The 27896-nt window shown below is 43.6% G+C and overlaps 3 protein-coding genes across 4 annotated transcripts in view; 2 read left to right on the top strand and 1 right to left on the bottom strand.

Annotated features, from left to right (window-relative positions):
- The window catches only part of LOC115145600 (FHF complex subunit HOOK-interacting protein 1A-like), a 49428-nt gene extending 43204 nt beyond the window's left edge, over positions 1-6224 (top strand). For both annotated transcript variants that reach the window (XM_029687094.2, XM_065003916.1), the window contains 2 exons: positions 2915-3035; positions 3808-6224. In XM_029687094.2, the coding sequence (XP_029542954.2) occupies positions 2915-3035; positions 3808-4010 (324 nt within the window). In that variant the 3' untranslated portion in view covers positions 4011-6224. The remainder of the gene's footprint in view (positions 1-2914; positions 3036-3807) is intronic.
- A 1703-nt stretch (positions 6225-7927) lies between these two features.
- LOC115145601 (glutamyl-tRNA(Gln) amidotransferase subunit B, mitochondrial-like) lies at positions 7928-25289 on the bottom strand. The gene is made up of 13 exons (XM_029687095.2): positions 24998-25289; positions 23556-23709; positions 23254-23367; positions 18158-18356; positions 17287-17409; positions 16551-16664; positions 13670-13754; positions 12713-12757; positions 11407-11599; positions 10923-11056; positions 9835-9913; positions 9085-9219; positions 7928-8295 (listed from the first exon to the last, which is right to left on the bottom strand). The coding sequence occupies exons 1-13, from the start codon at positions 25162-25164 to the stop codon at positions 8170-8172; spliced, it is 1668 nt and encodes a 555-aa protein (XP_029542955.1). The 5' UTR covers positions 25165-25289; the 3' UTR covers positions 7928-8169.
- Positions 25290-25337: 48 nt separating this feature from the next.
- Positions 25338-26462, top strand: LOC115145603 (dCTP pyrophosphatase 1-like). Its single transcript, XM_029687097.2, has one exon. It carries the CDS (start codon positions 25443-25445, stop codon positions 25989-25991), a length of 549 nt encoding a protein of 182 aa, XP_029542957.1. The 5' UTR covers positions 25338-25442; the 3' UTR covers positions 25992-26462.
- The last annotated feature ends 1434 nt before the right edge of the window (positions 26463-27896 follow it).

Raw genomic sequence — 27896 nt, forward strand, 5'->3', positions numbered from 1 at the left:
TCAGTCTGTCTGTCCATCCATGTATAGACTTTCAGTCTGTCTGTCCATCCATGTATAGACTTTCAGTCTGTCTGTCCATCCATGTATAGACTTTCAGTCTGTCTGTCCATCCATGTATAGACTTTCAGTCTGTCTGTCTGTATCCTTTGTTCTCTCAATGACTTTGAGGCAGATATGGACAGAGTCCTACTGTTAAGATACTCTTCATAGACACTGCAATGCACGCCTACTCAAAAGAGAGACAACTCTCTTAGTAAACATTTCACTCTGCTCCATTTAGTAAGCATTAGAGGTGTAAAAACGTTCCCCCAAAAAACTGTTTGCTTTTCACTCTCACCGCTCTAAGCTGTTTAAACCTCTGGAGACTCATGAAACAACCAGAAAACCTGTTAGAAGTTCGAGAGGAGGGATCCGTTATGAATAGTATTAATTAGAGAGGAGATTATGAATACTATGGGTTTGTCCTAAATAGAACCTTATTCCCTATATAGTGCACTACTTTTAACCAGAGCCTTATGGACCCTGGGTAAAAGTAGTGCACTATATAGGGGATAGGGTGCCATTTGGGGAGCAACCTATGAGCGGCGTACACTTAACGTGGCAATGAAAACAGTTCAAAATGGCTGTGAAACAAGTCTAGTGAGACTTTAACACAGTGTTTTTTCTTCTCCGCTGGCTGATTCATGCATAATTGAATAGAGGATGTGTAAACAAGTAAATGAAAATGGAATGGGGCCGTTTGAAAGCTCGCATTAAAAGGAATGTTTGGATGGGGATGAAAGGGGATGGCGAGTTGTTGACGTACAAACACTGGGCACTTCATTTTCATTAGGGTCCAGATTAAAAGAGGTGGATTGTTTGTCATGGAGATAAATGCGGTTTGGTTCTCTCATCAGCGTGTTTTGTCTTTCTTAATGCCCTTGTTTTGTCTGGTTTATGCCTCTGGTTTTGTTTTCAATCGTGTGATATGCTTTTATGCAAAAGCTACCTGTTTTACACCTGATAGTATGTATTGCAATACTCTTGGCATCAAGTATGCGAAGCCTGTTGGCTTAATTCAGTCAAAACAAATGTACACTTTCTTTGATAAGGCGTCTTGCGCTGTGGAAATGCAACGATCGCATTCATTTTTCTCAGTAGAACAATACAATGTTTGTGTGCAAAAAAACAAAACAATTCAGCATGGTGATCTCATTGATCCACCATCTTGTTTCAAGGTAAGCTCGCAAGATCAGGATAGCCGAACAAGACTACCTCATTGTAGCTTTGATACAATATTTATCCTGTACTTTCTGTGCTCTGGCAGCTACAGTGCCTTCAGAAAGTATTCACACCCCTTGACTTTTTCCACATTCTGATGTGTTACAGCCTGAATTTAAAATTGATTTAATTTAGATTTTGTGTCACTGATCTACACAAAATACCCCATAATATCAAAGTGGAATTTTGTTAGTAGAACATTTTTGAAATTAATAAAAAAGGAAATGCTGAAATGTATTGAGTCTAAGTATTCAACCCCTTTGTTATGGCAAGTCTAAGTTCAGGAGTAAAAATGTGCTTAACAAATCACAAATTGAATGTACTCATTCTGTGTCCAATAATAGTGGTTAAAGGGTTTTCAGAATGACTACCCCAAACATACAATTATTTGTAAGGTCTCTCAATCGAGTAATACATTTCAAGCACAGATTCAAAGACCAGGGAGGCGTTCAATGCCTCGCAAAGAAGGGCATTGATTGGTAGATCAAATTTAAAAAAAGCAAATGCTGAATATCACTTTGAGCATGGTGCTGTTATTAATTAGGCTTTGGATGGTGTGTCAATACACCCAGTCATTACAAAGATACAGACGTCCTTCCTAACTCATATGCCGGTGAGGAAGGAAACTGCTCAGGGATTTCGCCATGAGGCCAATGATGATTTTAAAATGGTTACAAAGTTTAATGGTTGTATAATGAGAGGGCTGAGAATAGATCAACAACATTGTAGTTACTCCACAATACTAACCTAAAGTAAAAAGAAGGAAGCCTGTATACAATAAAAATATTCCTAAACATGCATTCTGTTTGCAACAAGACACTTAATTAAGTAATACTGTAAAACATGAGGCAAAGTTTTTGCCCTGAATACAAAGCTTTGTTTGGGACAAATTCAACACAACACATGACTGAGTACCACCCTTCATATTTTTGAACATTGTTTGCTGCATCATGTTATGGGAATGCTTGTCATCAGCAAGGACTAAGGAGTTTTTTAGGATAAAAAGAAACTGAATACAGCTAAGCACAGGCAAAGTCCTAGAGGAAAACCTAATTCAGTCTTCTTTCCAACAGACACTGGGAGACTAATTCACCTTTCAGCAGGACAATAACATAAAACACAAGGCCAAATTTATACTGCCGGTGCTTACCAAGACGACATTGAATGTTCCTGAATGGCCGAGTTACCGTTTTTACTTAAATCGGTTTGAAAATCTATGGCAAGACTTGAAAATGGCTTTCTAGCAATGATCAACAACCAACTTGACAGAGCTTGAATAATATTTTTAATAATAATGGGCAAATACAATTCAGCTGTGCAAAGTTCTTAGACTTACCCAGAAAGACAACTGTAATCACTGCCAAAGGGGATTCTAACACGTATTGTCTCAGTGGGTGAATGCTTATCTAATCAAGATGTATTAGTGTTTTATTTTTCATAAATGTTTTAGTAAATGTTAGAATTTTTCTTCCACTTTGACATTAGAGTATTTGGTGTAGATCATTGACAAAAATTGCAATTAAATCCATATTTATTCCCTCTTTGTAACACAACAACATTTGGAAAAAGTCTAGGAGTGTGACTACTTTCTGAAGGCACTGTATTTCCTGTCTGATGTTCTACTGATGTTACTATATATGTGTTTCCATATCAGGTACTAGCATCCCTTAAGAACCAGATAGAGCAGCAGGCCTCAACCAAGAAGGACTTCTCAGAGCTGATCACCTCCGCCCAGCACTGCCTCCTGGCCAGGGAGAGTTCACTCAAGGGTCAAGGTGAGACTTGATTGACTACAGTACCCATAATTATCTGTCCTACATATCTGGTTCCATGTTAGTAAAGATGTTCTGAAGCTAACGTAAGGGCTTCCCTGCCAGGATACATAGTGTTTATAACAACCGTATAACTGTGTACTGTTACTTACTGGTAGTATAAATGTTTTGTTTGAATAGACGTTGAATTCTGAGCTTTATTGTCAGCTATCCTATGAGCATCATTAGAATGTCATTTAGGTCTGTTTTGTAGCCAATAGCCAGGTCATTGAGATTAGAATAGATACAGGCAAACCTTCCAGAGGATTTGAGGCAATATCCTAGATCATAAGACCAGTAATGAGCCAAGCAATAACGTTGTTTCTTATCACTGCAATGCAATGAAGCACCACTGAAAGATTAAAACTGTATCTGTGCTTAGTTTGTGTTGTGTTTGGTTCCTCCTTGAGGACTTGGAGAATATATTCAGCTTGGTCATGAAGCATATCAGCAATGGAGAAACAACAACCTTCTGACGTTCTTCTTCTCATACTTCTCTAGTATACTGCATTCCCAATGGTTTCTCCCCACCATTTTATCTGCAAGCTTCTCTCTGAGCAAGGAATGTATTGGTATGAGATTGCATGAGATTTAAAAAGGAAAATGAGACTGATATAAAAGGGAGAATTTCTTCTTTCAAGTGGACTAACATGAGCTTGCTACAATGTCCAACTGCAGTTGAATGCTACTATTACTAATGTCTTATTTTTCATCTCTATTTACTTACCCTCCACAGATACAAACAGCGGAGACAGCCGAGAATGTTCCCCCCTGGAGGCAGGAAGGATGATGAAGAACTCTCCTCCTCCCCAGCCCAAGACCATTTCCCTGGCCAGGACCGAGGTCTTCGCTACCGTCCTCTTCACAGAGTTCCTCAAAGAACTGGCGGCCATTGCGCAGGAGCACTCAATACTATCGCACGTCCCTATGGAGGAGTAACGATATAATAACATTGCAATAATGTTATAATAACATGTTATTATAATGTTTTAATAATGTTATGGTAGCGTTGTCTCACAGGGAAGGAGTGAGTGTCTGTCCCTGACCTGTTGTGTCCACTCGGGTCACTTTTAAAAGTTTTTCATGTTTTCCAACACTACTTGATGAAGAACACTATACCTCTTGGATTGATTCACTCATCTTTTGTCTCTCTCCCTGAGGTCGTTTTTAAATTGGGTTATATATATTTGAGGCTAATATATTTTTCCAAACCAATATATAAAAACGTCGGGCTCTGATATACAGTAACACATAACTTACAGGAATCTCTCACCCATTTGATGCATTTGCCATTGATACCCTCAGACTCATGTGTATATGGTTCTGCCCTCAGAGAGTTGTATGCATAGGCCTATGTCACATCCAAGGAGCAGGTCATGTGATTTATAATGACTGGAAAGTACTGACCTACTTCAAGCCTTTGGTGGAACCCCTGCACCAACCAATAAGAATGCTGAAATGGAAACGTGGGGCTAATCGACCAAAGACTGAATAGAATGGAACAGGCTGAATGGAACAATGGGACGTTAATGATACACAAAGGACACATAATCTATCCCTTTAGGCTTTTAGACTTACAATATTGCATTCATAAATGTCAGTGTACTGCCCTGGTAGCAACAGCCTCTCCAATGACCAGCTCTAGTTGTCTTGTAGTGATGGCCACCATACAATGGGTACTTATATGTGGCCTTACCGAAATCTCTGGTGGTGCCATGTTGTCACCCTGGGGTTGCATGCTGTACTGGAAATAATCAGGAGCCTAATTTTCAGGATCTCTCCCTGCGGAGTATTCATCACTAATCAAATGTTATTTGTCACATGCTTCGTAAACAACAGGTGTAGACTAGCAGTGAAGTGCTTACTTATGGGCCCTTCCAACAATGCAGAGAGAGAGAAATGGTGGAAAAGTAATAAATCCACAATGAGTAACACTAACTTGGTTGTTAACACGGGGTACCTGTAACAAGTACCCTAGCAGCACCACTAAACTACTGGTTAGCGTGTTGGTGTTAGAAGTGGGATGCTAGTGGGAGTCCCATCCATCTCATACTTACTTTATAGAGTTGGCGTAGACCATGGCATTTTCTAATGTTATGTATTTGGTGGTCGTTGTTGTTCAAAACTCTTGACTGAAGGAGAGGCCTAGTAAGTTAGACTATCAGGCTCACTGTACAAAACAAGTTTGTGTGTCGCTAAATACCTTAAATCAAAGACTTTCTTTGTTCAATAGACATATTTCAGTTATGTTAGGTTTTCAATGCACATTAGATATTCAATCTAAAAGTTTTTTTTTAATTTAGGGGTGTACTTCAGGACACTGGGTTCTTCTGACTTCAATTCTCAATGCTGCGGCTAACTCCATTTTCCCATGGTGCACCAGGTCCTGTCCACTGAATGCACGTTATTTATAATGATATCTCTCTAAAAGGAGCTTTCCATATCAGGGTGATGCACTCAATGTTCGCATCTAAAACAGCACCTTATTTCCTATGTAGTGCACTACTTTTGACCATATAAATCAAGAGTAGTGCACTATATGGGGTAATGGGTGCCGTTTGGGAAGCCCTCAATGTCTTAGCCTTATTTTAGTACTTTATGTATATAATTGGGAAAAATACTCAAAGAAGCAGCACACTATGCAAATCATTATTGATATTTGAGGTATAAGAGTACTTTATTACGTTTTGTTTCCTGATGGGGTTGGTATTTAATACATAATGTACTTAATGTCACAATAATGGAACTGTTTTGTAGAGAGAGGTTCTATTGCCATATTTTTTCACAGAAGTTGTAACTTGAGTTGTTCTGTTTTTTCGTTGCTGTATAGGGAATGCATGTTTCTTGTATGTTTTTGAGTCAAGTTAGGAAAATTGGAATACATCACTGTTGGTTTGTTCATTGATGATTTGGCACATTCATTTTAGCATTGAGTGTTGGCCAACTCTCACAGGAAGACGAGGGTAGCCTGAAATCCAAGCTGATATGCTCCATTTGAAGTTTGAATTCCAGACTAAGACATGGTCTACCATTAGCAACAAATAAATAGCCTTAATTTTAATGGACTTTTTTATTTTAAGTTTTGATTTCAACCAAGGAGACATTTTGTTACAATGCCTGTCCCTATTAAATCAATACGTTAGGGAAGAACTACCTAAAAATTGGTGCCTGAATTTTGAATGAATTTCCTCCTGTTGTTTAGTGTCTACTCTGGGCTAAGCATGGTCATGTTCAGTAGGCATAAAGGTGAGCTTATCCATTTAGAAATGCTCTTTTTTGTTTTCTGTTGCAAAACTTTTTCCTATGGTGCATCCTAATGAACGTGGATGCAGCTGCAAAGTCAAAAATATACCACTGTCTGCTCGAACTAGTCCACAAATTGGACCGATGGACAGTTATGGAATGGATCATTTGTTGCCATTGCTAAATTTGGTGATGTACTCCATATTCTCTTGTAGTAGAATGTTGTGTGGAGCACATTTACTTCAACCAAATTTAGAGACACAGTTCTCTTCAGTTGCGTAGAGGTTTAATTCCAAAGAGAAGTAATCTAGTTTCTCCCTTTCTACAACTATTAGCATCCATTTTAGATGCCAGCGATGACCCTGTCAGGTTACTCCAGTGTGTATTCTTCTGTCATTAAAGTCGGAGGTTCCAAGAAATGATTATTTTAATAAGAGCGTCTGCTAAATGACTTAAATGTATTAGTGTAGTCTTTATAATACTTTTTTTTATTGAAGAACAGATAAATATGTCATGTGTTTTGACTTGACAGCTTCTCTACCCAAATTTATATTTTAGCTTCACCTCGGCAAAGTGAAATGCAAAACACAGGGAAAACACATTTTTCCTTCCTCTTCTTTCGCCCAGAAGTGGTTGTGTTTTCAATGGTTTGTTCAGTGGACTCCCCTGGCCTCGTTTAGTAAACAATCCCCCCTCTATCCCTGTTCATACCTGGTTCTAACATGCAGCCTTTGTCCTGATCTTGTCCAATTCTGATTGTGGCCACATTTTTGGACGATTAAAAAAACGCATTGTGATCAGATCGAAGTGTACACGGACAAGATCAGGATGAATGTTAACAGCAGGTATTATCAGGGCTTCTGACAGCCATTCATCCAGTGACCCAGCTTCTGTTCAAAAATAGGTCTTCTTCACAGGCACTGAAACAGCAGCCAGCCACAAACCCTCTTTTTTTTAAATCAAGAAGTCCAATTGTGTTATGTACAATACCTCTTTTATATAGGTCACTGCATACGGCCTTCAATAGAAACAAAGGGGATGAATGGGAGGCAACTACCTACATTACCAAACTGAAGTCGCATGCACACAGCCAACCAGTATTGAATTACCGCGTGATTTGACAAAACCCAATATTCAAGCGAGATGCCTAACTCTAGAGAGCTAAAGGATAGAGAAAAGGCCAATATGTCTCAGTATTGCAGGTTACAGTATGTATCTCCTTCACTTGACAGCCACAAGGGGGTGCTCACTACTCATGACTACTTCCTCTCCTTTGACTGAACACTGACCTCTAAATCATTCCTAATCCGATCCATTTTAGAGGGAGTATCAGGAGATACATTGCATATAGTACTTCAGTCCTCTGTTGCTCTCCTGATTCATTTCAGTGCTGCCAGAGGACGGTGATAAAAGCAGAAAGATGACTTCTGGGACGACTCCCAAACTGCCTGGTAATGGGCCATACCTTTATTATGTTCTGCCATTGGTGGGTTCAGAGTGTTCCAGAATGGCTCTGTTTAAAGTGTGATTATCATGGAGGATGTGTATGCCATTCCCTTGACAGTTTTAGATGAAGTGTGTGTTCGGGAAGGGATAAGTGTGCACACTCCAAAGAGAATTAGAATATATTTATGTACACAAATAAAGTAATAATACAACTTAAAGGCGGGTATGGTGCCAGAAGACAACATGAGAGACAGTTGATTTAGCAACAATAATCCTCTTGACCAGAGGACATAACTATGATGACGCCATAAAGACGTCATGCTTGCTGCCTCTTGGACCAGTTTGATATTCCACCAAGCATATAAAAGTTGAGGCAGTCAAGGTGGTCAAAGACCGTGTTAGTTAGTCCTCAGGATGTCTTCTGCTCCAGGATGGCCCGTACCAGGACTGGGTCAGCCCTGCCTTTAGTCTCCTTCTGGACCAGACCCATGAGCTTGTTCAGAACCTTCTTGTTCCCACTGCGGATAGCTTGGACCTGTAGGGGGAACAGTAGCAGCACAAATACTTATGTTTGCATTTAATTTATTGATCATCAACAGAATTCTATCAAGACTGGCTACTAGCAAAATGTCGATGAGCCTGTACACTCCAAGCTCATCATTAAGCTCAGGGACCTGGGTCTGAGCCCCCCAGGTGGTGAAGGTAGGAAACACCTCCACTTTGCTGATCCTCAACACAGGGGCCCCACAAGGGTGCGTGCTCAGCCCCCTCCTGTACTCCCTGTTCACCCATGACTGTGTGGCCACGCACACCTCCAACTCAATCATCAAGTTTGCAGACGACACAACAGTAGTAGGCTTGATTACCAACAATGACTAGACAGCCGGAGGTGAGGGCCCTGGAAGAGTGGTGCCAGAAAAATAACCTCTATCTCTCTCCTAATGGCAACTAAATGAAGGAGCTGATCATGGACTTCTGGAGACACAAACTTAGTGGAGAAGGTGAAAAGCTTCAAATACCTCGGCGTACACATCACTGATAATCTGAAATGGTCCACCCACACAGACAGTGTGGCGAAGAAGGTGCAACAGCGCCTCTTCAACCTCAGGAGGCTAAAGAAATGTGGCGTGGCCCCTAAGACCCTCACAAACCTTTACAGATGCACCATTGAGAGCATCCTGTCGGGCTGAATCACCACCCGGTACGGCAACTGCACCGCCCCTAACCGCAGGGCTCTTCAGAGAGTGGTGTGGTCTGCCCAACACATCACCAGGGGCAAACTACCTGCCCTCATTGTGGCAACTCTTTTCCAGGGAGGCCTCACCTGGTCTGGGTGTGAGTCCACCACCTTCTGGCAAATCCTGTGGATCTCTGTGCTGTCGTTGACCATCCCCAGGTCCTGCTCCTTGACGATCTGCTGGGCCGTTTTATCTGGGGTCTTCCACAGCTCCTGGAACACCTGTATGGAGCAATGAAACACTCAGGTTAAACCCCAATTAAAAAGTATATAATATACGCTGAGGGTACAAAACATTAAGGACACCTTCCTAATATTGAGTTGCACCCCCCTTTTCCCTCAGAACAGCTACAATTCATCAGGGCATGGACACTACAAGGTGTTGAAAGCGTTCCACCAGGATGCTGGCCCATGTTAACTCCAATGCTTCCCACAGTCGTGTCAAGTTGGCTGGATGTCTTTTGGGTGGTGGACCATTCTTGATTCACACTCAACTGTTTCCCATGTGTAAAACCCAGCAGCTTTGCACTTCTTGACACACTCAAACCAGTGTGCCTGTCACCTACCATACCCCGTTCAAAGGCACTTAAATCTATTGTCTTGCCCATTCACCCTCTGAAGGCTTAAAAATCTTTAACCCGTCTCCTCCCCTTCATCTACACTGATTCAAGTGGCTTTAACAAGTGACATCAATAAGGGACCAAAGCTTTCACCTGGATTTACCTGGTCAGTCTGTGTCATGGAAAGTGTTAATAATATTTTGTACACTCAGTGTAGTAACACATATGGACTTTGCATTAAATGTTTTGGATGTTATGCCATTTTGTTATCTCTCACCTGCTTGGCGATAGAAGAAGAGATTTGTCCATTCTCCTGGAGATTCAGTATCTGGGCTAGAGCTTGAGGAGAGATTGGACTGAGAGAGGGAGCAAGAGAGAGAGAGACAGATATGAGAGAGAGAGAAGAGAAGGAAGAGAGAGAGACATATGAGAGCGAGAGAGAGAGACAGATATGAGAGAGAGAAGGAAGAGAGAGAGACAGATATGAGAAGAGAGAGAGAAGGCACAGGAGATGTCATTAGACCCAGTCTATCCTTTCCTGTGTGACAGTGTGATGGTGTCTATCTACCCCGGAGTCACTGTGCTTATAATGAGAGGCTATTTGGCCCCGTCTCTCTCTGTGACAGCCCATTGCCACCTACAGGGCACATGATCATCAGTGCTGTCACGAATCCCCGAGTCAGACACACACTGAGCCAGAAACACACAGTCACATACACACTGACTGAGTTATGAACGGAAATATGGCTAAACAAAACACGCGAATCCACACAGTCAACATCCACTCTCACTTTTTTCAAAACGACAAAAGGCACACAAACATCCACGAGTTCTCAGACAAAGACATAAAACAAAACACATCATACTTTACTCTGTTTGATCAGTCTTAGAACAGTCTGGAGTGTAGGATAAAAACAGTCATATAGAAAAACAACTCAAAACACTCAGCTTATTACCCAGATATATTCTCTATTCACATTCACTGTCTGCCATAGTAATAACGGAAGGAATCAACATGAAGATAGATAGGAAACATCGCAGGGAAAAAGCACATAAGTGATGCTTCCAGTATGGAAATGATTTCAGGCCTCAGTCTAGCCAAGATGTTGGATCCTGAGATAGGATCTTCAACATGGGGTTTGAAGTCAACGCAAGACTGTAAAGAGGAGAACAGAGGAGGAGGAGGAAGGGGAGGAGGGACACATGATAGGAGTTCGGGAGGAGGGGAGGGAGAAGAGGGCGAAACAAGATGAAGGATGTAAAGGAAGAATGATAGGGATGAGGTGGAGAGGAGAAAGTGAATGACTGAGGCTAGAGTAGGACACAGAGGAAGAGGATGAGGAAGAGGACGACTGAGTGTCTCACCTCTGGCTGACACTCAGGTTCTGTTGATGGAGGAGGCCCTGCAGCTCATTCATCACCCAGCCAATCACCTTTCTCGGCCCAGCCTTGGTCTCCCTGACGACGGCCTCAAAGTAGTCCATCAGCCCGTCCTCATTCTACAACAGGAGACCCAATGAAACACACTCAATAATACTGTATATACAACAATTTTACTGTGCTTTGCAGGACAGAGGTAGAAGTGCAGACAGGGTAACTGGCTGTGCAAGAATAGATTATTTTGGGTAGTTATTCAATTGAGAGACAGTGGGGGAGAGAGTACAATGGAGAGATAAAGGAAGAGGGGGAGCAGAAACGAGTGCCAGAAAGTGGGAGGGAGAGAGACAGACAGGAAGACAGAAGATGAAAGCCAGAGAGATGGAGGGAGAAACCTACCTACCATCAATTATAATTAACTTGCTCAGTTGGACGTTAACAGACACACCTACATACTGTGGTAGTCACTCACCACCAGGGTGAAGCTGTGTTCGGGGAGGATGCCGTAGGTCTCCACCAGCCTCTGCCTCCTGACGCTGGGCAGCTCCGGCAGCCTCTCCCTCACCTCCTCCAGAACCACCACCTGGCTGGGGGCAACACCAGGGGGGGCTGTAGAGCACGCCTCGTACACCATCAGAGGAGGCAGGTTGGGCTCCGGCATGAACCTGGGGGGGGTGAGAAAGATAGAGAGAGAAGAAAAGAGAGCGAGGGGGAGAGAATAGGTGGGAGAGAGAAGAGAGGTGGGAGAGAGAAGAGATAGGAGAGGTGAGAGACAGAGAGGAGAGAGAGAAGAGAGAGGAGAGAAGGGAGAGGAGAGGTGAGAGAGTGAGGGGAGAGAAAGGTGGGAGAGAGGAGAGGTGGGAGAGAGAAAAGGTGGAAGAGAGAGGAGAGGTGAGAGTGGGGGAGAGAGAAGTTGGAAGAGAGAGAAGAGAGGTGAGAGTGGGAGGGAGAGAAAAGGTGGGAGAGGTGGGAGAGAAGAGAGAGGTGAGAAGGGAGAGGAGAGGTGGGAGAGAGGGAGAGAGGAAATGTGGGAGAGAGGAGAGGTGAGAGAGGTGAGAGGGAGAGGAGAGAGAGAAAAGGTGGGAGAGAGGAGAGGTGAGAGCGAGGGGAGAGAGAGGAGAGGTGGGAGAGAGAGGAGAGGTGAGAGAGAGGAGAGAGCGAGAGAGGAGAGGTGAGAGAGAGAGGAGAGAGGACAGGTGAGAGAGAGGAGAGGAGAGAAAAGAGAGGAGAGGTAGGAGAGAGGAGAGAGCGAGGGGAGAGAGAAGAGGTGGGGAGAGGGGTGGGAGAGGTGGGAGTGCATGTGTGACAGAGGGAGCACCCAGAGCGAGCACGGTTAAAGACAACAGGAGAGAGGGAGGAGAAAGAGGAGTGAGATAAGAAGATCGAGAGGGAGCTGTTATCAGCAGTAGAGAAAGATAAGAGGAGTGCTGGCTGTATCTCTGCAGGCCTCTTAGACGACACAGTGTCACACGGTCAGACAGAGGGCTGTCTCCTCTACACACAAAACACACACACACATACACTTGTGTGACTGCGTCGCACGCTTACTCTTCGTCACAATTCTTGCTAACTGATGCGTTAGGGCCACGGGGTGGCGCATGTTTATCGGTATGTTCATCTACTGGGCCCCTTGACACGATGACCTCTCTCCTCTCCATCCTGTCTCACTCCCCTTCTTCTCTCCATGCAGGCCCTACAGCGGTGATCATATCATACCACACACCATGCTGGAGGCTGTGCTGCTAGAACATACTGAAGTGAATATGAGTTGTACTCACCTGTAGTCCTGAAGGCCCTCCTTGTCTCTCATTGGAATGGTGTGACTGTAAAACAGAGGGACACATGTTATGGCTTTGAGGTACTGTATAACGATAGTGTTTCGCTCAGTTACTACGGCAGATTGTTCATGTTGAAGAGGCTGTAACTATGGGCGAGGGCCACAGGTGTGAGGTGAGGGGCCCCCAGTCATTCTGTCTATTTCTGGACCATGACAGAGCTGTGGGCCTTTGCTGTCAAACACACTTCATCAGGCCCAGCGCACGCACACACACGATGGTGTTATAGGCAGGTTGACGTTTATTGTCATGAGTCTTGTCCTGGAGGCAGAACTGAGCGATTTCCCCTTAGATAGGCAAGCTGCAAAGTCACAATTGGCTTTTTGTTCTTCATTTAAGGTTAGTGTTAGGCATCAGGATATTAGCAGTGTGGTTAAGGTTAGGTTTAAAATCAGATTTTATGACTTTGTGGCTGTGCCAGCTATTAACTGCTCTGCAGAGCTGCCTCCAGTACAAGATTCATGATGAAAAACGCTAACCTGCGCATTAGAGGCAGGCCCCAGCTGTGTGAAGAGCAGCTCATTTCATGGGCTTGACAACCAGCAAGCTGGTCCACAACACCAGACACTGACTGGCTCCAAGTGGCCTCATTCATCATCCTTAGTTACTAAAACGTTTTCAAATCAATCCCAGAAGAGAGAATGTCTTGAGATCAAATATCAACACAGGAGATGGGAATACAGTGTTTAATTATGGGGGGGGGGGGGGGTGAATATCTGACCCAAATAATTATTAAAACTCTGAAGAGACGCATCCTGTGTACATTGTACCATATCCTGTGAAACATCATATTCTTAGTCAATAGACATTTTTGACATGTTATCAGAAACACTCTCACTGTAACGTAATGGGACTTGTCGGCTTGACTTGGTTCGAGGGTTGGTTCTAGAAGCCTCTTACCCAGTCTTGCCATCAAACGACCGTGTCTCGTTCTGCACCGTGCCGCCGCTCTCCAGGACAAACATCTGTCTCTGGATCTCATAGTCTGTTGATGAAAATACACACACACACACACACACACACACACACACACACACACACACACACACACACACACACACACACAAGGCCTGATCAGAAGCAAAGCAAGCATCCAGCCAACTGGCACGGTGTTAGATCCTCCCAACATCTGCCATGACACATGGCCCTGCCTGAAGTTTCCTAACTGTTGCTACAGTAGGTCTCTGTGACAAACGACTATCTGGAGTTTTGACTTTTAAAAACTCTTTATCACTTCTCTGCACTAAGCTAAAATGGAAGTCTACTCTTGGGATAAATAATGAAAGCGGCCAAGTCACTTCGTATCACACGAACTGTTAATGGCCTGCTGCTCCTGGTGAAGAATTTCAATGGCCCCTATGACTCTCCACCGTCTCCAGTAAGTTGGAGAGAAAAGAAAGATGGAAAACTCTGTAGAAGTGGAATTAGTGTTGATGGGAAATCTATTGTTCTGTAGAAAGCCAATTTAGCCTAAGTTAGGCATGCAAACTGTGTGCTCAGTTGTTCACTGAAACAAATGGTCAATAAAGTTGTATTCTATATCTTCCTGAGTTTGTGTGGGTAGGAAAGGCATCGTGCTTTCTAGTCAATGTTAACGATCCCTCTACACTAAACGTCTCTTTAGAAGCCTTTCCATCTTCAGTTCCTGTCAACAGAAAGCCTGTTTCTCTGATTCCTGTGGGCAGAGAGAGTGACGACTGCCTTCAGGGATAAAACACCTCAGAAAGAACAAATCATGGAAAGACGTATGAAGTTGAGACAAGAGGAAGTTTTGGCAGTTACTTCACTGACTTGTCTGAGTGAACATTTACTCAGAGGAACTCAGATAAGGCCGGTTGTGTGTGTGTTTGTGCCTCATGGTGTCTCTAATCTTTGACTCCCAGTTTGACTTGCAGTGCACGCATAATTACACAGCCCTCCGTCAGACGACTGTTTCAGAAAGATGACAGCCCATGAAAAGGATTCCATGCTGTTCACTCTTTTTGTGCGTGTGTGTGTGTGTCTATATTTCCCTGAGTGTTCATCCAACTAGCTCATTCCAGACCCACTGGGTCGTGACCGCTTCACTTCAGTATCTCCACTAACCCCCACCAATGACAATGAGGATATACCCTTCACACACTATTGTGCCAACCTGAACCAACCTGTTCTGGCTCAGATATTGTCTATTCACATGGTCCTTTTCAGCACGGTTCCAGCAACTATGGTGAAGGCTTCAACCAGGCCAGCTCAGTACAGCTTCGTTTGGCTCGGCTCAGTTTGGCCAGAGACTCTCTATAATGTAGTCTATATAATGACGAGATGGTCTTGTCTCTGCCCTAACAATGGGAGTTGTTGTCGCAAAGGCGTAAAGGCAGGCAGATTCACGTGTGAACAATACTCCAATATAAAATTAGTGTAGAGGGATCGTTTTATATATATATATATATATATATGTATGTGTGTGTGTGTGTGGAAAACCCCTTCAAATTAGTGGACACCAGTTGCTGACAGGTGTATAAAATTGAGCACAAAGTCAAGCAAGCAGTAGAATAACCTTACTGAAGAGCTCAGGTACTTTCAACGTGGCACTGTCATAGGATGCCATCTTTCCAACAAGTCAGTTTGTCAATATTCTGCCCTGCGAGACTTGCCCCGGTCAACTGTAAGTGCTGTTATTGTGAAGTGGAAATGTCTAGGAGCAACAACGGCTCAGCCGCAAAGTGGTAGGCCACACAAGCTCACAGAATGGGACCGGCGAGTGCTGTAGCGCGTATAAATCGTCTGTCCTCGGTTGCAACACTCACTACCAGGTTCCAATCTGCCTCTGGAAGCAACATCAGCACAATAACTGTTCGTCAGGAACTTCATGAAATGGGTTTCCAGGCTGAGCAGCCGCACGAACGTGGAAACCCACGGCTGGAGTGGTGTAAAAAAGTGGAAACGCATTCTCTGGACAGACGAACCTGGGTTTGGCGTTGCCAGGAGAACGCAACCTGCCCCAATGCATAGTGCCAACTGTCAAGTTTCTTGGAAGAGGAATAATGGTCTGGGGCTCTTTTTCATGGTTCGGGCTAGGCCCCTCGGTTCCAGTGAAGGGAAATATTAACGCTTCTAGTTCTAGACGATTCTGTGCTTCCACTTTGTGGCAACAGTTTGGGGAAGGCCCTTTCCTGTTTCAGCATGACAATGCCCCCGTGCACAAAGCGAGGTCCATACAGAAATGGTTAGTCGAGATCGGTGTGGAAGAACTTGAATGGCCTGCACAGAGCCCTGACCTCAACCTCATCGAACACCTTTGGTATGAATTGGAACGCCGACTGTGAGCCAGGCCTAATCGCCCAACATCAGTGCCGACCTCACAAATGCTGTTGTGGCTGAATGGAGGCAAGTCCCCGCAGCAATGTTCCAACATCTAGTGGAAAGCTTTCCCAGAAGAGTAGAGGCTTTTATAGCAGCAAAAAGGGGCACCAACTCCATATTAATGCCCATGATTTTGGAATGAGATGTTCGACGAGCAGGTGTCCACATGCTTTTGGTCATGTAGTGTATATCAGTACATTCGTAACAACTTAAACATTATGCAACTTCTATTAGGTCAAATAAGCCTCACTTAGAAAATTAGCGATCACATTTTTTTTCTTACCAGATCCGACACTCTCTCATATACCTCCATACAAAAACAATTCCTACTTGGTGTACTTATCGCCGTATTCTCGCGTGGACAGATTGACGCGAGTGGAGCTTCTCGCTTCACCTCTGGTTTGGCTCAGTATTGTGAAAAGCCCTCGGCAGCACTCACCTATGGCCCTGGCCAGGTTGCGGGCACTGTTGATGTTCTTGACCTCAGTCCTGATGCCCCAAGGATCCCCAGGTCTGTGGACGGACACGTTGGCATCCACTCTCAGCTGGCCCTCTATAGCAAGAGAGAAGTAATGAGACAGCTGGCCCTCTATAGCAAGAGAGATGTAATGAGACAGCTGGCCCTCTATAGCAAGAGAGAAGTAATGAGACAGCTGGCCCTCTATAGCAAGAGAGAAGTAATGAGACAGCTGGTCCTCTATAGCAAGAGAAGGTATGAGACAGCTGGCCCTCTATAGCAAGAGAGAAGGTATGAGGCAGCTGTCCCTCTATAGCAAGAGAGAAGGTATGAGACAGCTGTCAATATAGAGGCTCTCTGGATGTTGCCAAAGAAAAATAAACTGTTAGTTTTATTGTAATTAAAATATCATATTTATGATGATAGGTTAATAATATAATATATATATATATATTAAATTATTAACCTATTTTACCTAATGTTCTAATAATTTTTTAGAGCCCCTGTCAGTCACATGCCCTTACAATCGTCCTAACCCCCCCCAATATGGTGCCCCTGTGTCCAATGCAGGCCTCCCCACCAGCCATGGTTCCCTGGTGTGTCAGTTAGTGTGTGTGTGTGTAAAATGCAGGCCTCCCCAACAGCCATGGTTCCCTGGTGTGTCAGTTAGTGTGTGTGTGTGTGTGTGTGTGTGTGTGTAAAATGCAGGCCTCCCCACCAGCCATGTTTCCCTGGCAGGTCCCTAGAGCCTGCAGTATGAGCTGCATCTCTCTGACGGCTGCTGCTGCCTCCTCTCCACAACTCATGTCTGGCTCCATCACCAGCTCCATCAGACCCACACCTGGAGGGAGAGAGAGATGTTACATACACTCCCCATATGCCTACATAGGATTTGGCTAGCCAGTCCCTGTTCTATCTAGATCTGTATATACTAGTTGGAGCTCTGTGGTAGAGTGTTTGAACTCTATGGTACCTGCTCTGCTGAGGTACACCAATGGGAAGCTAAACTCCATCTACCTGCTCTGTTGAGGTACACCGATGGGAAGCTAAACTCCACCTACCAGCTCTGTTGAGGTACACCGATGGGAAGCTAAACTCCACCTACCTGCTCTGTTGAGGTACACCGATGGGAAGCTAAACTCCACCTACCTGCTCTGTTGAGGTACACCGATGGGAAGCTAAACTCCACCTACCTGCTCTGTTGAGGTACACCGATGGGAAGCTAAACTCCACCTACCTGCTCTGTTGAGGTACACCGATGGGAAGCTAAACTCCATCTACCTGCTCTGTTGAGGTACACCGATGGGAAGCTAAACTCCACCTACCTGCTCTGTTGAGGTACACCGATGGGAAGCTAAACTCCACCTACCTGCTCTGTTGAGGTACACCGATGGGAAGCTAAACTCCACCTACCTGCTCTGTTGAGGTACACCGATGGGAAGCTAAACTCCACCTACCTGCTCTGTTGAGGTACACCGATGGGAAGCTAAACTCCATCTACCTGCTCTGTTGAGGTACACCGATGGGAAGCTAAACTCCATCTACCTGCTCTGTTGAGGTACACCGATGGGAAGCTAAACTCTGTCTACCTGCTCTGTTGAGGTCTATAAGGGTCTGGTTCCTGTAGTCATCGTGGAGGCTCTTGCCACTGTCCTGCTCTAACTGGATCTGTTTGATTCTGACACTCTTGGTGACCACCTCGTTCCTCTTACGGCCCCCCAGGTGACTGTAGGTCAGGGTGCCGTCCACCGCGATGGGCAGCCTCTGTTGGGTGATCTGGTAGCCCGCCTGGATGGAGGAAACACATGAAACTAGAAAAGGTCAATTTTGTGTGCTTGCTTCAGCTGTCTAAATGGGTCTCATTTATTAGATATGTAATAGCCTAGTCTCATATGCTGTATAAACTTGACATTTGGCATGACAACGATTATAGGTATTACCTATAGAGGACTCCTCGCAAACAGATCTGGGACCAGGCTTAGGTATTTAATTACAGCCACTATAATACAATTAAGTCATTTATATTATAGACACGATAGGAAAACATGGGGTTAATACCGAAATAAACTTGGCCTGCATAATCAACGATTTACCATTACAATTAACTTGGAAATAACTTTAAATATTTCAAGGGGTCAAGAGTGTTAAGAACAAAATAGCAATCCATGCATTAAACATGAGCTAAGATCCAGCCATTAGTTAGTTACTTAGGGGAGGGATAATACGTCCCTAAAACTGGTTACTCCAACTCATTATTATGCGGTTGGAATATTATTGTTGTTTCGTTGAGAGGGGTTCAAAGTCACAAAAGCGAACTCAATGAATATTTGATCTGTTCTGTTATTCTGAAGAGCCACTGTGCTGGCTGCCGCTATTCCACAAGTGAGTATGGTAGCACTATGTCCCGTTGCCACGGCAACCGCCGCTAGAAAAGACTAAACATTCATCATACTTATTGGCATGCCGACGAAGAAGAAGAAAGGGAAGGAATAAATATGAGCAAAGAAAAAGGAGAGAAAAAAGTGAATTATCCATAACCATCTGTGTGTTGTACTGTACCTGATCAACAAATCAATCACTGGCAACAAACACAAGCATAATGGACCACGGGAGACATTCCATTTTGTCTCAGCGGTGTACTATAAATACAGGATTATAGCATTAAAAGATACTGATTTCTCCCTTTCTAGAATAATCAATTCTCTCATAGAGCTCTGTCAGTGTCAATGCAAATGTTATTCATTAGCACAAGTGTCTCCTAGTTAGCATACTGTATGCATTGCTGTTCACACACAGGCTACGTTAGTTAGCTTAGCACCCACCAAAATGGTGGATCATTTGCAATTCCGGCATAATCAGTGAAGACGTGTTGGTGCTTTGTATAATGAAGGGCAGCTGAAGTTGGATGCAGACCAGTGGTGGTATAAAACTGCTACTGGAAGCCTCTGGGTCCTTCTAGTCACACCCCAGCCCCAAAGCCTAATGAGCAGTCTGGTATTAAAGCACTCAGTCGGTTCAGGAAAGTAAATCCCAACCTGAGAGCTCTCTCTCCAAATAGACTCCTATTTGTCGTTTTCAGATTCAGTTCACTGAACCTAAGCTGCCTTCAACGGATTCATGATTCGATGCACCAAACTATTCCCCTCTACAGCCCTTGATTCAACTAGCCCTACCTATTGTACATCCACGCCCCCACAAACAGATCCATTTGAGTCATTAAATAGTCGTCAGGGATAACGTCTGCACAGAAAACACCCCAGAAAAGTAGAATTATGCATATCCGCTAGTAGCTTAGTGTGAAGCTGCTGGTGCATGTTATTAAGAAGAGGCGAGCTGTTATAACAGACCACCTGCCTGCCACTTCAATTCATTCCTGCTGCTGGTCAGGCAAGCGCATCATAAATCATGTAATGAGCAGCAGTGCGTTCGTTGTGTGAAATTAAATCATGGAACACATCAATAATGCACAACTATATATATGTGTTCTTAATAAATGCATGTTTTTTTAATGTCCTCGTTCTCTCTACTTCAATAGGCTGCTAGTAAAATAATTGATATTAGAGAAGGTGCTGCTTAATGCTTCACTCATCATGGCTATTATTTTCTCACTCTACATGAACATCCCTCCCAACTGAAATTAACACATGAGCATGATTCATTATGCAACACAGGCCTTTTTACTCTCCATCCCTGTTCCCTGGTAAAACACAAGTGTTGTCTACAGGGTAAGCAAAACACATATTTATAAGCATTGGTACCACTTGTGGGCACGGTGAACATTTAAATCTTAACTGGCACTATCGTTTCAACAGCGCATGTTTTAACATAACCCAAAGAGAGAGGTGATGCAACACTCAGTAAGCGGACCGGAAATCTACAACGGGGAAACAAGATGGGATTTGGGAATAATCCTTCGGCTTCCTGCTGGGATTTCACCCCTGGGATACATGTCGGCGCTTTTGAAATCAATAATCTACCTCTGCTGTGGGGAGGGATTATGCAGCTGTAGCCTCACGATAACAGTATTACCAATGAATCTGACTGCTGGGTTCGAAAGACAACTCAATCTTCTAACAATCTAGGCTTGGCAGGTCTTGTGTTGACCATATGCTTCCATTCAAAAGAACTAGAATGACTTAGGCCATCGTGTCATCTAGTTCATTTCTTAATTGACAGGATATTGACATACCATAACATTAAGACAACTGCACTGACAACCCGACGATCCACAATCCATTCCCTGACCACACAAAATAAACCTCACAAGCTATTCTATTGGTCATTAGACATGACCTTGACCTTAGGACAAAGTTAGGGAAGCTTTTTAAACTCTTCACTCATTGAATACAGGAAATGTATGGATTGCACTGTAACAGACAAATCTCCTAGCTGTCTTGTCATTGTCTTGAGAGTGGAAAGTCCCATTATGGTATAATACCGCTAAGGCACTTAAATGATTCAAATTCATCCTTTTCTCAGTCCACAATTTCTCATCATCAGCTCGTCAAGAGTAATGTCAGGGTCATTTCTTTCGACATAGGTCACATAAAGCCAGGGCTGCCCGTCTCTCCAAAGTGAAATGAAACTTTTTGGGAGGCTTTGTTGGGCAATTGCTATTGAATCTCTTCAACTCTTCCAATGACAGGTCTTGATGTCAAGGTCATGAAATGTCAGTCATAACGGCACTCAAATTACCCAGGAGCGCCTGGCAGCAAGGTGAGGGTGAATATCACTTGGCCACGACTTGACTTCTAACAGCTAACAGATTGCAGGAAACAGAAGCTGTCATTTAGCTAGATATCGGTGGCAAAAAGCTTTTCTGCCGGTTTAGCAAGACTCGTCACTATTAAATGATAGCCTAGCTCAGGGACAGGGAGGAAGTAAAATGGGAACGTTACTTTGGGGAGAGATGGATGCTTTACCCGATGAGAGCTACTTACGATGGGGCAAAAAAGTATTTAGTCAGCCACCAATTGTGCAAGTTCTCCCACTTAAAAAGATGAGAGGCCTGTAATGTTCATCATAGGTACACTTCAACTATGACAGACAAAATGAGAAAAAGAATCCAGAAAATTACATTGTAGGATTTTTAATGAATTTATTTGCAAATTATGGTGGAAAATAAGTATTTGGTCACCTACAAACAAGCAAGATTTCTGGCTCTCACAGACCTGTAACTTCTTCTTTAACAGGCCCCTCTGTTCTCCACTCGTTACCTGTATTAATGGCACCTGTTTGAACTTGTTATCAGTATAAAAGACACCTATCCACAACCTCAAACAGTCACACTCCAAACTCCACTATGGCCAAGACCAAAGAGCTGTCAAAGGACACCAGAAACAAAATTGTAGACCTGCACCAGGCTGGGAAGACTGAATCTGCAATAGGTAAGCAGCTTGGTTTGAAGAAATCAACTGTGGGAGCAATTATTAGGAAATGGAAGACATACAAGACCACTGATAATCTCCCTCAATCTGGGGCTCCACGCAAGATCTCACCCCGTGGGGTCAAAATGATCACAAGAAGGGTGAGCAAAAATCCCAGAACCACACGGGGGGACCTAGTGAATGACCTGCAGAGAGCTGGGACCAAAGTAACAAAGCCTACCATCAGTAACACTACGCCGCCAGGGACTCAAATCCTGCAGTGCCAGACGTGTCCTCCTGCTTAAGCCAGTACATGTCCAGGCCCGTCTGAAGTTTGCTAGAGAGCATTTCGATGATCCAGAAGAAGATTGGGAGAATGTCATATGGTCAGATGAAACCAAAATATAACTTTTTGGTAAAAACTCAACTCGTTGAGTTTGGAGGACAAAGAATGCTGAGTTGCATCCAAAGAACACCATACCTACTGTGAAGCATGGGAGTGGAAACATCATGCTTTGGGGCTGTTTTTCTGCAAAGGGACCAGGACAACTGATCTGTGTAAAGGAAAGAATGAATGGGGCCATGTATCGTGAGATTTTGAGTGAAAACCTCCTTCCATCAGCAAGGGCATTGAAGATGAAACGTGGCTGGGTCTTTCAGCATGACAATGATCCCAAACACACCGCCCGGGCAACGAAGGAGTGGCTTCGTAAGAAGCATTTCAAGGTCCTGGAGTGCCTAGCCAGTCTCCAGATCTCAACCCCATAGAAAATCTTTGGAGGGAGTTGAAAGTCCGTGTTGCCCAGCAACAGCCCCAAAACATCACTGCTCTAGAGATCTGCATGGAGGAATGGGCCAAAATACTAGCAACAGTGTGTGAAAACCTTGTGAAAACGTTTGACCTCTGTCATTGCCAACAAAGGGTATATAACAAAGTATTGAGATACACTTTTGTTATTGACCAAATACTTATTTTCCACCATAATTTGCAAATAAATTCATTAAAAATCCTACAATGTGATTTTCTGGATTTCTTTTTCTCATTTTGTCTGTCATAGTTGAAGTGTACCTATGATGAAAATTACGGGCCTCTCTCGTCTTTTTAAGTGGGAGAACTTGCACAATTGGTGGCTGACTAAATACTTTTTTGCCCCACTGTATTAATGGGGGAGTAGGTTGTCTCCTCTGTGATTTAGGCCGGGTTACTGTATTCAATAACTTTGTAAAAACTGCTGATGTAGCCTAAAAAGGGCTTTAGAAATAAATGTGATTGACGATTGCTTGTGATTGAAGGATAGATGGGGTCCGGGTTGACTTACAGGAAGGTCAGCGTAGAAGTAGTGCTTCCTGTCAAAGAGAGACTTCCTGTTGATGGTACAGTTAAGGGCCAAACCTGTCATCACTGCAGCCTCCACACATCGTCTGTTCAGCACCTGAGGCGGAAGAGGAAAGGAACGCAGGTCTACTTGGTCAAATGACTATGTACACCGACATATTGTAAGCTAGGTTACATAGACCAGATTATGTTATGATGGACAACAACTGTATGATTACGCAACTAATAGACAAACAGCCTTTATTGACATGAGGCATGTTTATCATCAGATGCACGATAACTTACAGGTAGAGTTCCAGGTAAGGAGGCATCAAAGAAGGACACCAGGGAGTTAGGTGGAGCCTGGAACCCGACCTGGGAGCCAGAAAACAGCTTGGTGTTGGAGTGGATCTGAGCATGGATCTCCAGACCCACCACACCTACCAGCTCCTGGGGAGCACTAGAAGCACAGTCAGAGAAATTAACACTTAGAAATGGGAGGCCACCATATCAACTCCACAATTTCATTTTCTGAACTGACTAATAGACTGGACTTATGAACAGCTAACTGCCAGGGTTGTCTGTTATAGGAGTTTAGATGTGGGTCATTAATTACAGTGCAGCATTTTAGACAGTTCTGTTGGTGGAATTTTTGCCGCGTTCAAAACAGGGAACTCGGAAATCTCAGACTTCAGTGCGGTCAAAACAACTGGAAACTGGGGAAAAACGAGCTCCGATTGAATAGAAAATCGATATGAACAGTCATCCAACTCTGAACTACTTCACTGGTCACCCCCAAAGCCAATTCCTCGTTCGGCCGCCTGTCCTTCCAGTCCTCTTCTGCCAATGACTGGAACGAACTGCAAAAATCACAGAAGCTGGAGACTCATATCTCCCTCACTAGCTTTAAGCACCAGCTGTCAGAGCAGCTCACAGTTCACTGCACCTGTACATAGCTCATCTGTAAATAGCCCATCTAACTACTTCATCCCCATACTGTTATTTATTTTTGCTCCTTTGCACCACAGTATCTCTACTTGCACTCATCTTCTGCACATCGATCACTTCAGTGTTTAATTGCTAAATTGTAATTATTTCGCCACTATGGCCTATTTATTGCCTTACCTCCCTTGTCCTACCTCATTTGCACACATTGTATATAGACTTTTTCTTTTGTATTATTGACTGTATGTTTGTTTATTCCATGTGTAACTCTGTGTTGTTGTTTGTGTCACACTGCTTTGCTTGATCTTGGCCAGGTCGCAGTTGTAATTGAGAACTTGTTCTCAACTAGCCTACCTGGTTAAATAAAGGTTCAATTAAAAAAATATAAAAAACTCGGGCCTCTTTCTAGAGCTCCGACTTTCCGACCCAAATATCACTGACGTAATGAGTTCCCAGTTGTTTTGAATGCGGCATATCAGAAAAACTTTAGCGACATCATCATACCTAATCAAAGTCATTCAGAATCCCTGTCAAGACAACCTGTGAGGATGCGCTGAAGGCAGAGAGGGGTAAGAAGGACAATATTTACATATTTATAAAGGAGGCTATCATGCAGACGACTAGCTATACATAAACTGCATTCAGGTTTTTGAACTAACAGCAATGTTTGCAACGTCTAAATACGGAAGGGAATGTGGTTATGAATGATGTGCGACTGTCGTCCTCGCTAACTAGCACAGGCGCGCACACGATACACAAACAGTGCGAGCTAGCTAACGTTAGCATTCACTCCGTGGACCTACCTTTTCCGTTTTGTTTGGGCTTGACTCTGGCATCGGGAGACAGACATACATATTCTCCTTATCACACACCAACGGTGCCTTTGGGAAGTAATCGTTGGATAAAATATTGCAACTTGTTTATTCATATTACATAGCAGTGTAGTCATTCCTGCAGAGGAGCCTGCCATGTTTAGCCTTTCTATTTAGAGTATTATGGTAGTTGTAGTCATAGTAAACTTAGTTTCACACAAAATCCGAGGGCATGTGCCTTTAAGAAAACTCAATACCCCACAATGCAACACATTTAGTGCAACCCATATTTCGAATTTCCGGCGATTTATGTTACAATTTCCGGCTACAAGAGCAGTGTTTTTGTGGCGGGAGTTTTCCCCATATTGTTGTCAAGGTTGGTTGTTTACAGCGAAGTAAGTGTTGATCCGTGCAATAGTTTGGTGTAAAATTGGCAATGGCAATGAACGGCGATGGAGTGCATGGACTGAACGGAGAGACGGTGGCCCCATCTGAAGCGAAACACACCAATGATCCTCCTAGCAAGTCAAAAATAGCTTGTGAAAACGGCGAGGCAGACATCCACGCTGCCAAGCAAAATGGAACTAAGAGAAGAACCCCAACTGAACTGTTCTCTTTCACTGCCGAACCTACCATCGAAGACATACGACGGATGCAAGCGGAATTTACTGACGAGCGAGACTGGAACCAGTTCCACCAACCCCGCAACCTCCTGTTAGCTATGGTCGGAGAAGTGGGCGAGGTATCTGAGCTGTTCCAGTGGCGTGGCGAGGTGACCGAAGGACTTCCCGGTTGGACCGACTCCGAGCGCGAGCACCTGGCTCATGAACTCAGCGACGTCCTCATCTACCTAGTTGAGCTGGCCGAGAAATGTCATATCGATTTACCCCAAGCAGTGCTCTGCAAAATGGCCCTAAATAGGCTGAAGTACCCTGCCAGCAAGGTGCATGGCTCGTCTAAGAAGTACACTGAATACAGGGACTGAGCGATTGCATGCGGTCATGCCCAATTGGCGTAATGAATACACCCCTGCACTTACAAAGTAGACAATAACTGAAAAATACTGTTCAACTTCAGTTAATGGCAATGGAGTATGTTTCTACCTTTTTATTTAGGGCACTACTTTATCTCAATAGTTGGTCAAACTGCCCTTAGCTGCTTTTAGTTTTATCAAGTGCGTTTTAAATCCAGTGTTTTTCTTTAACTAAATGGGTGTTCATCTTTTGACTTCCCTCTGATGCTTTTGTCGTTTTAACTGTTCCCCAAAGTCAAATGTACAGGCCCTTGTAAGAGATCCGTTTTATTTTTCATAGTATGAGTAACTACATTTAAATCTCTTAAATCCATATTGTTGTCAATGATCGATGGAAGCTATATGTTCTTTTGTTGCTTTAAATTCAATACATGTGTGCAACTGATAATCGTCCTCTCAAAAGTAAAAGTGCCTTCAACTATACTTGCTGTCCTGTAGATGCTATGTAATTTATGTATATTGACTCTGTAATGCATTTAATCAATCAGATTTAATCACTATTGCCTTATTTACTTCCCTGGGAAATGAGCTACAATGGGGGATGGGGAAATTAACACACACACACACACAACGCTACTATGGGAGATGAGGGGAAATTAGTGAGTTACTCTTGTAGCGGTTCATTTTGATAAGCAGTCTGTTAAAAAGTAGTGTTTCATGGCCCCAGGCCTATGGTTAGTGATCCAATATGTAGGCTAGTCAATGTATATTTGGACACATCCGATGGTTTAATGAGCTACAAGTATACTGAAAAATATAAGTGCAACAATTTCAAAGATGTTACTGAGTTGTAATTCATATGAGGATATTAGTAGATTTAAATAAATTCATTAGGCTCTAATCTATGGATTTCACATGACTGGGAATACAGATATGCATCTATTGGTCACGGATACTTAAAAAAAAAAAAGGTAGGGGGTGGAATCAGTATCTGGCGTAACAACCATTGGCCTCAAAAAGTGCAACACATCTCCTTCACATAGAGTTGATTAGGCTGTTGATTGTGGCCTGTGGAATGTTGTCCCACTCCTCTTCAATGGATTTGCGAAGTTGCTGGATACTGTCGTACATGTCTATCCAGAGCATCCAAAACATGCTCAGTGGGTGAGCATGCAGGCCATGGAAGAACTGGGACGTTTTCAGCTTCCAGGAATTGTGTACAGGTCCTTGAGATATGGGGCTGTGCATTATCATGATGAAACATGAAGTGATGGCGGCAGATGAATGGCACGACAATGGGCCTCAGGATCTTGTCACGGTATCTGTGCATTCACATTTCCATAGATAAAAATACAATTGTGTTAATTGTAGCTTATGCCTGCACATTCCATAATCACACCGCCACCATCAGTGACATCAGCACACCGCTTGCCCACACAACACCATATACGTGGTCTGCGGTTGTGAGGCCGGTTGGACATACTGCCAAATTCTCTAAAATGACTGTTCACAATGACATCAGCACACCGCTTGCCCACACAACACCATATACGTGGTCTGCGGTTGTGAGGCCAGTTGGACATACTGCCAAATTCTCTAAAATGACTTGAGACGGCTTATGATAGAGAAATTAACAATGACATCAGCACACCGCTTGCCCACACAACACCATATACGTGGTCTGCGGTTGTGAGGCCGGTTGGACATACTGCCAAATTCTCTAAAATGACTTGAGATGGCTTATTACATTTACATTACATTTAAGTCATTTAGCAGACGCTCTTATCCAGAGCGACTTACAAATTGGTGCGTTCACCTTAAGACATCCAGTGGAACAGCCACTTTACAATAGTGCATCTAAATCTTTTAAGGGGGGAGAAGGATTACTTTATCCTATCCTAGGTATTCCTGAAAGAG

Source organism: Oncorhynchus nerka, linkage group LG18 (genome assembly GCF_034236695.1).
Source record: "Oncorhynchus nerka isolate Pitt River linkage group LG18, Oner_Uvic_2.0, whole genome shotgun sequence".
In the NCBI taxonomy this organism is placed as follows: Eukaryota; Metazoa; Chordata; class Actinopteri; order Salmoniformes; family Salmonidae; genus Oncorhynchus; species Oncorhynchus nerka.

What these genes read in the sequence shown, in the direction of transcription:
- LOC115145601 (XM_029687095.2), bottom strand. Translation starts at nt 25,164, where the DNA reads ATGGCAGGCTCCTCTGCAGGAATGACTACACTGCTATGTAATATGAAT. An exon ending in GCCCAAACAAAACGGAAAAG is followed by an intron (nt 23,710 to 24,997) that starts GTAGGTCCACGG and finishes CTGTGCTTCTAG; the next exon opens with TGCTCCCCAGGAGCTGGTAG. An exon ending in TATAGACCTCAACAGAGCAG is followed by an intron (nt 17,410 to 18,157) that starts GTAGACAGAGTT and finishes CTCTCCCTCCAG; the next exon opens with GTGTGGGTCTGATGGAGCTG.
- LOC115145603 (XM_029687097.2), top strand. Translation starts at nt 25,443, where the DNA reads ATGGCAATGAACGGCGATGGAGTGCATGGACTGAACGGAGAGACGGTG.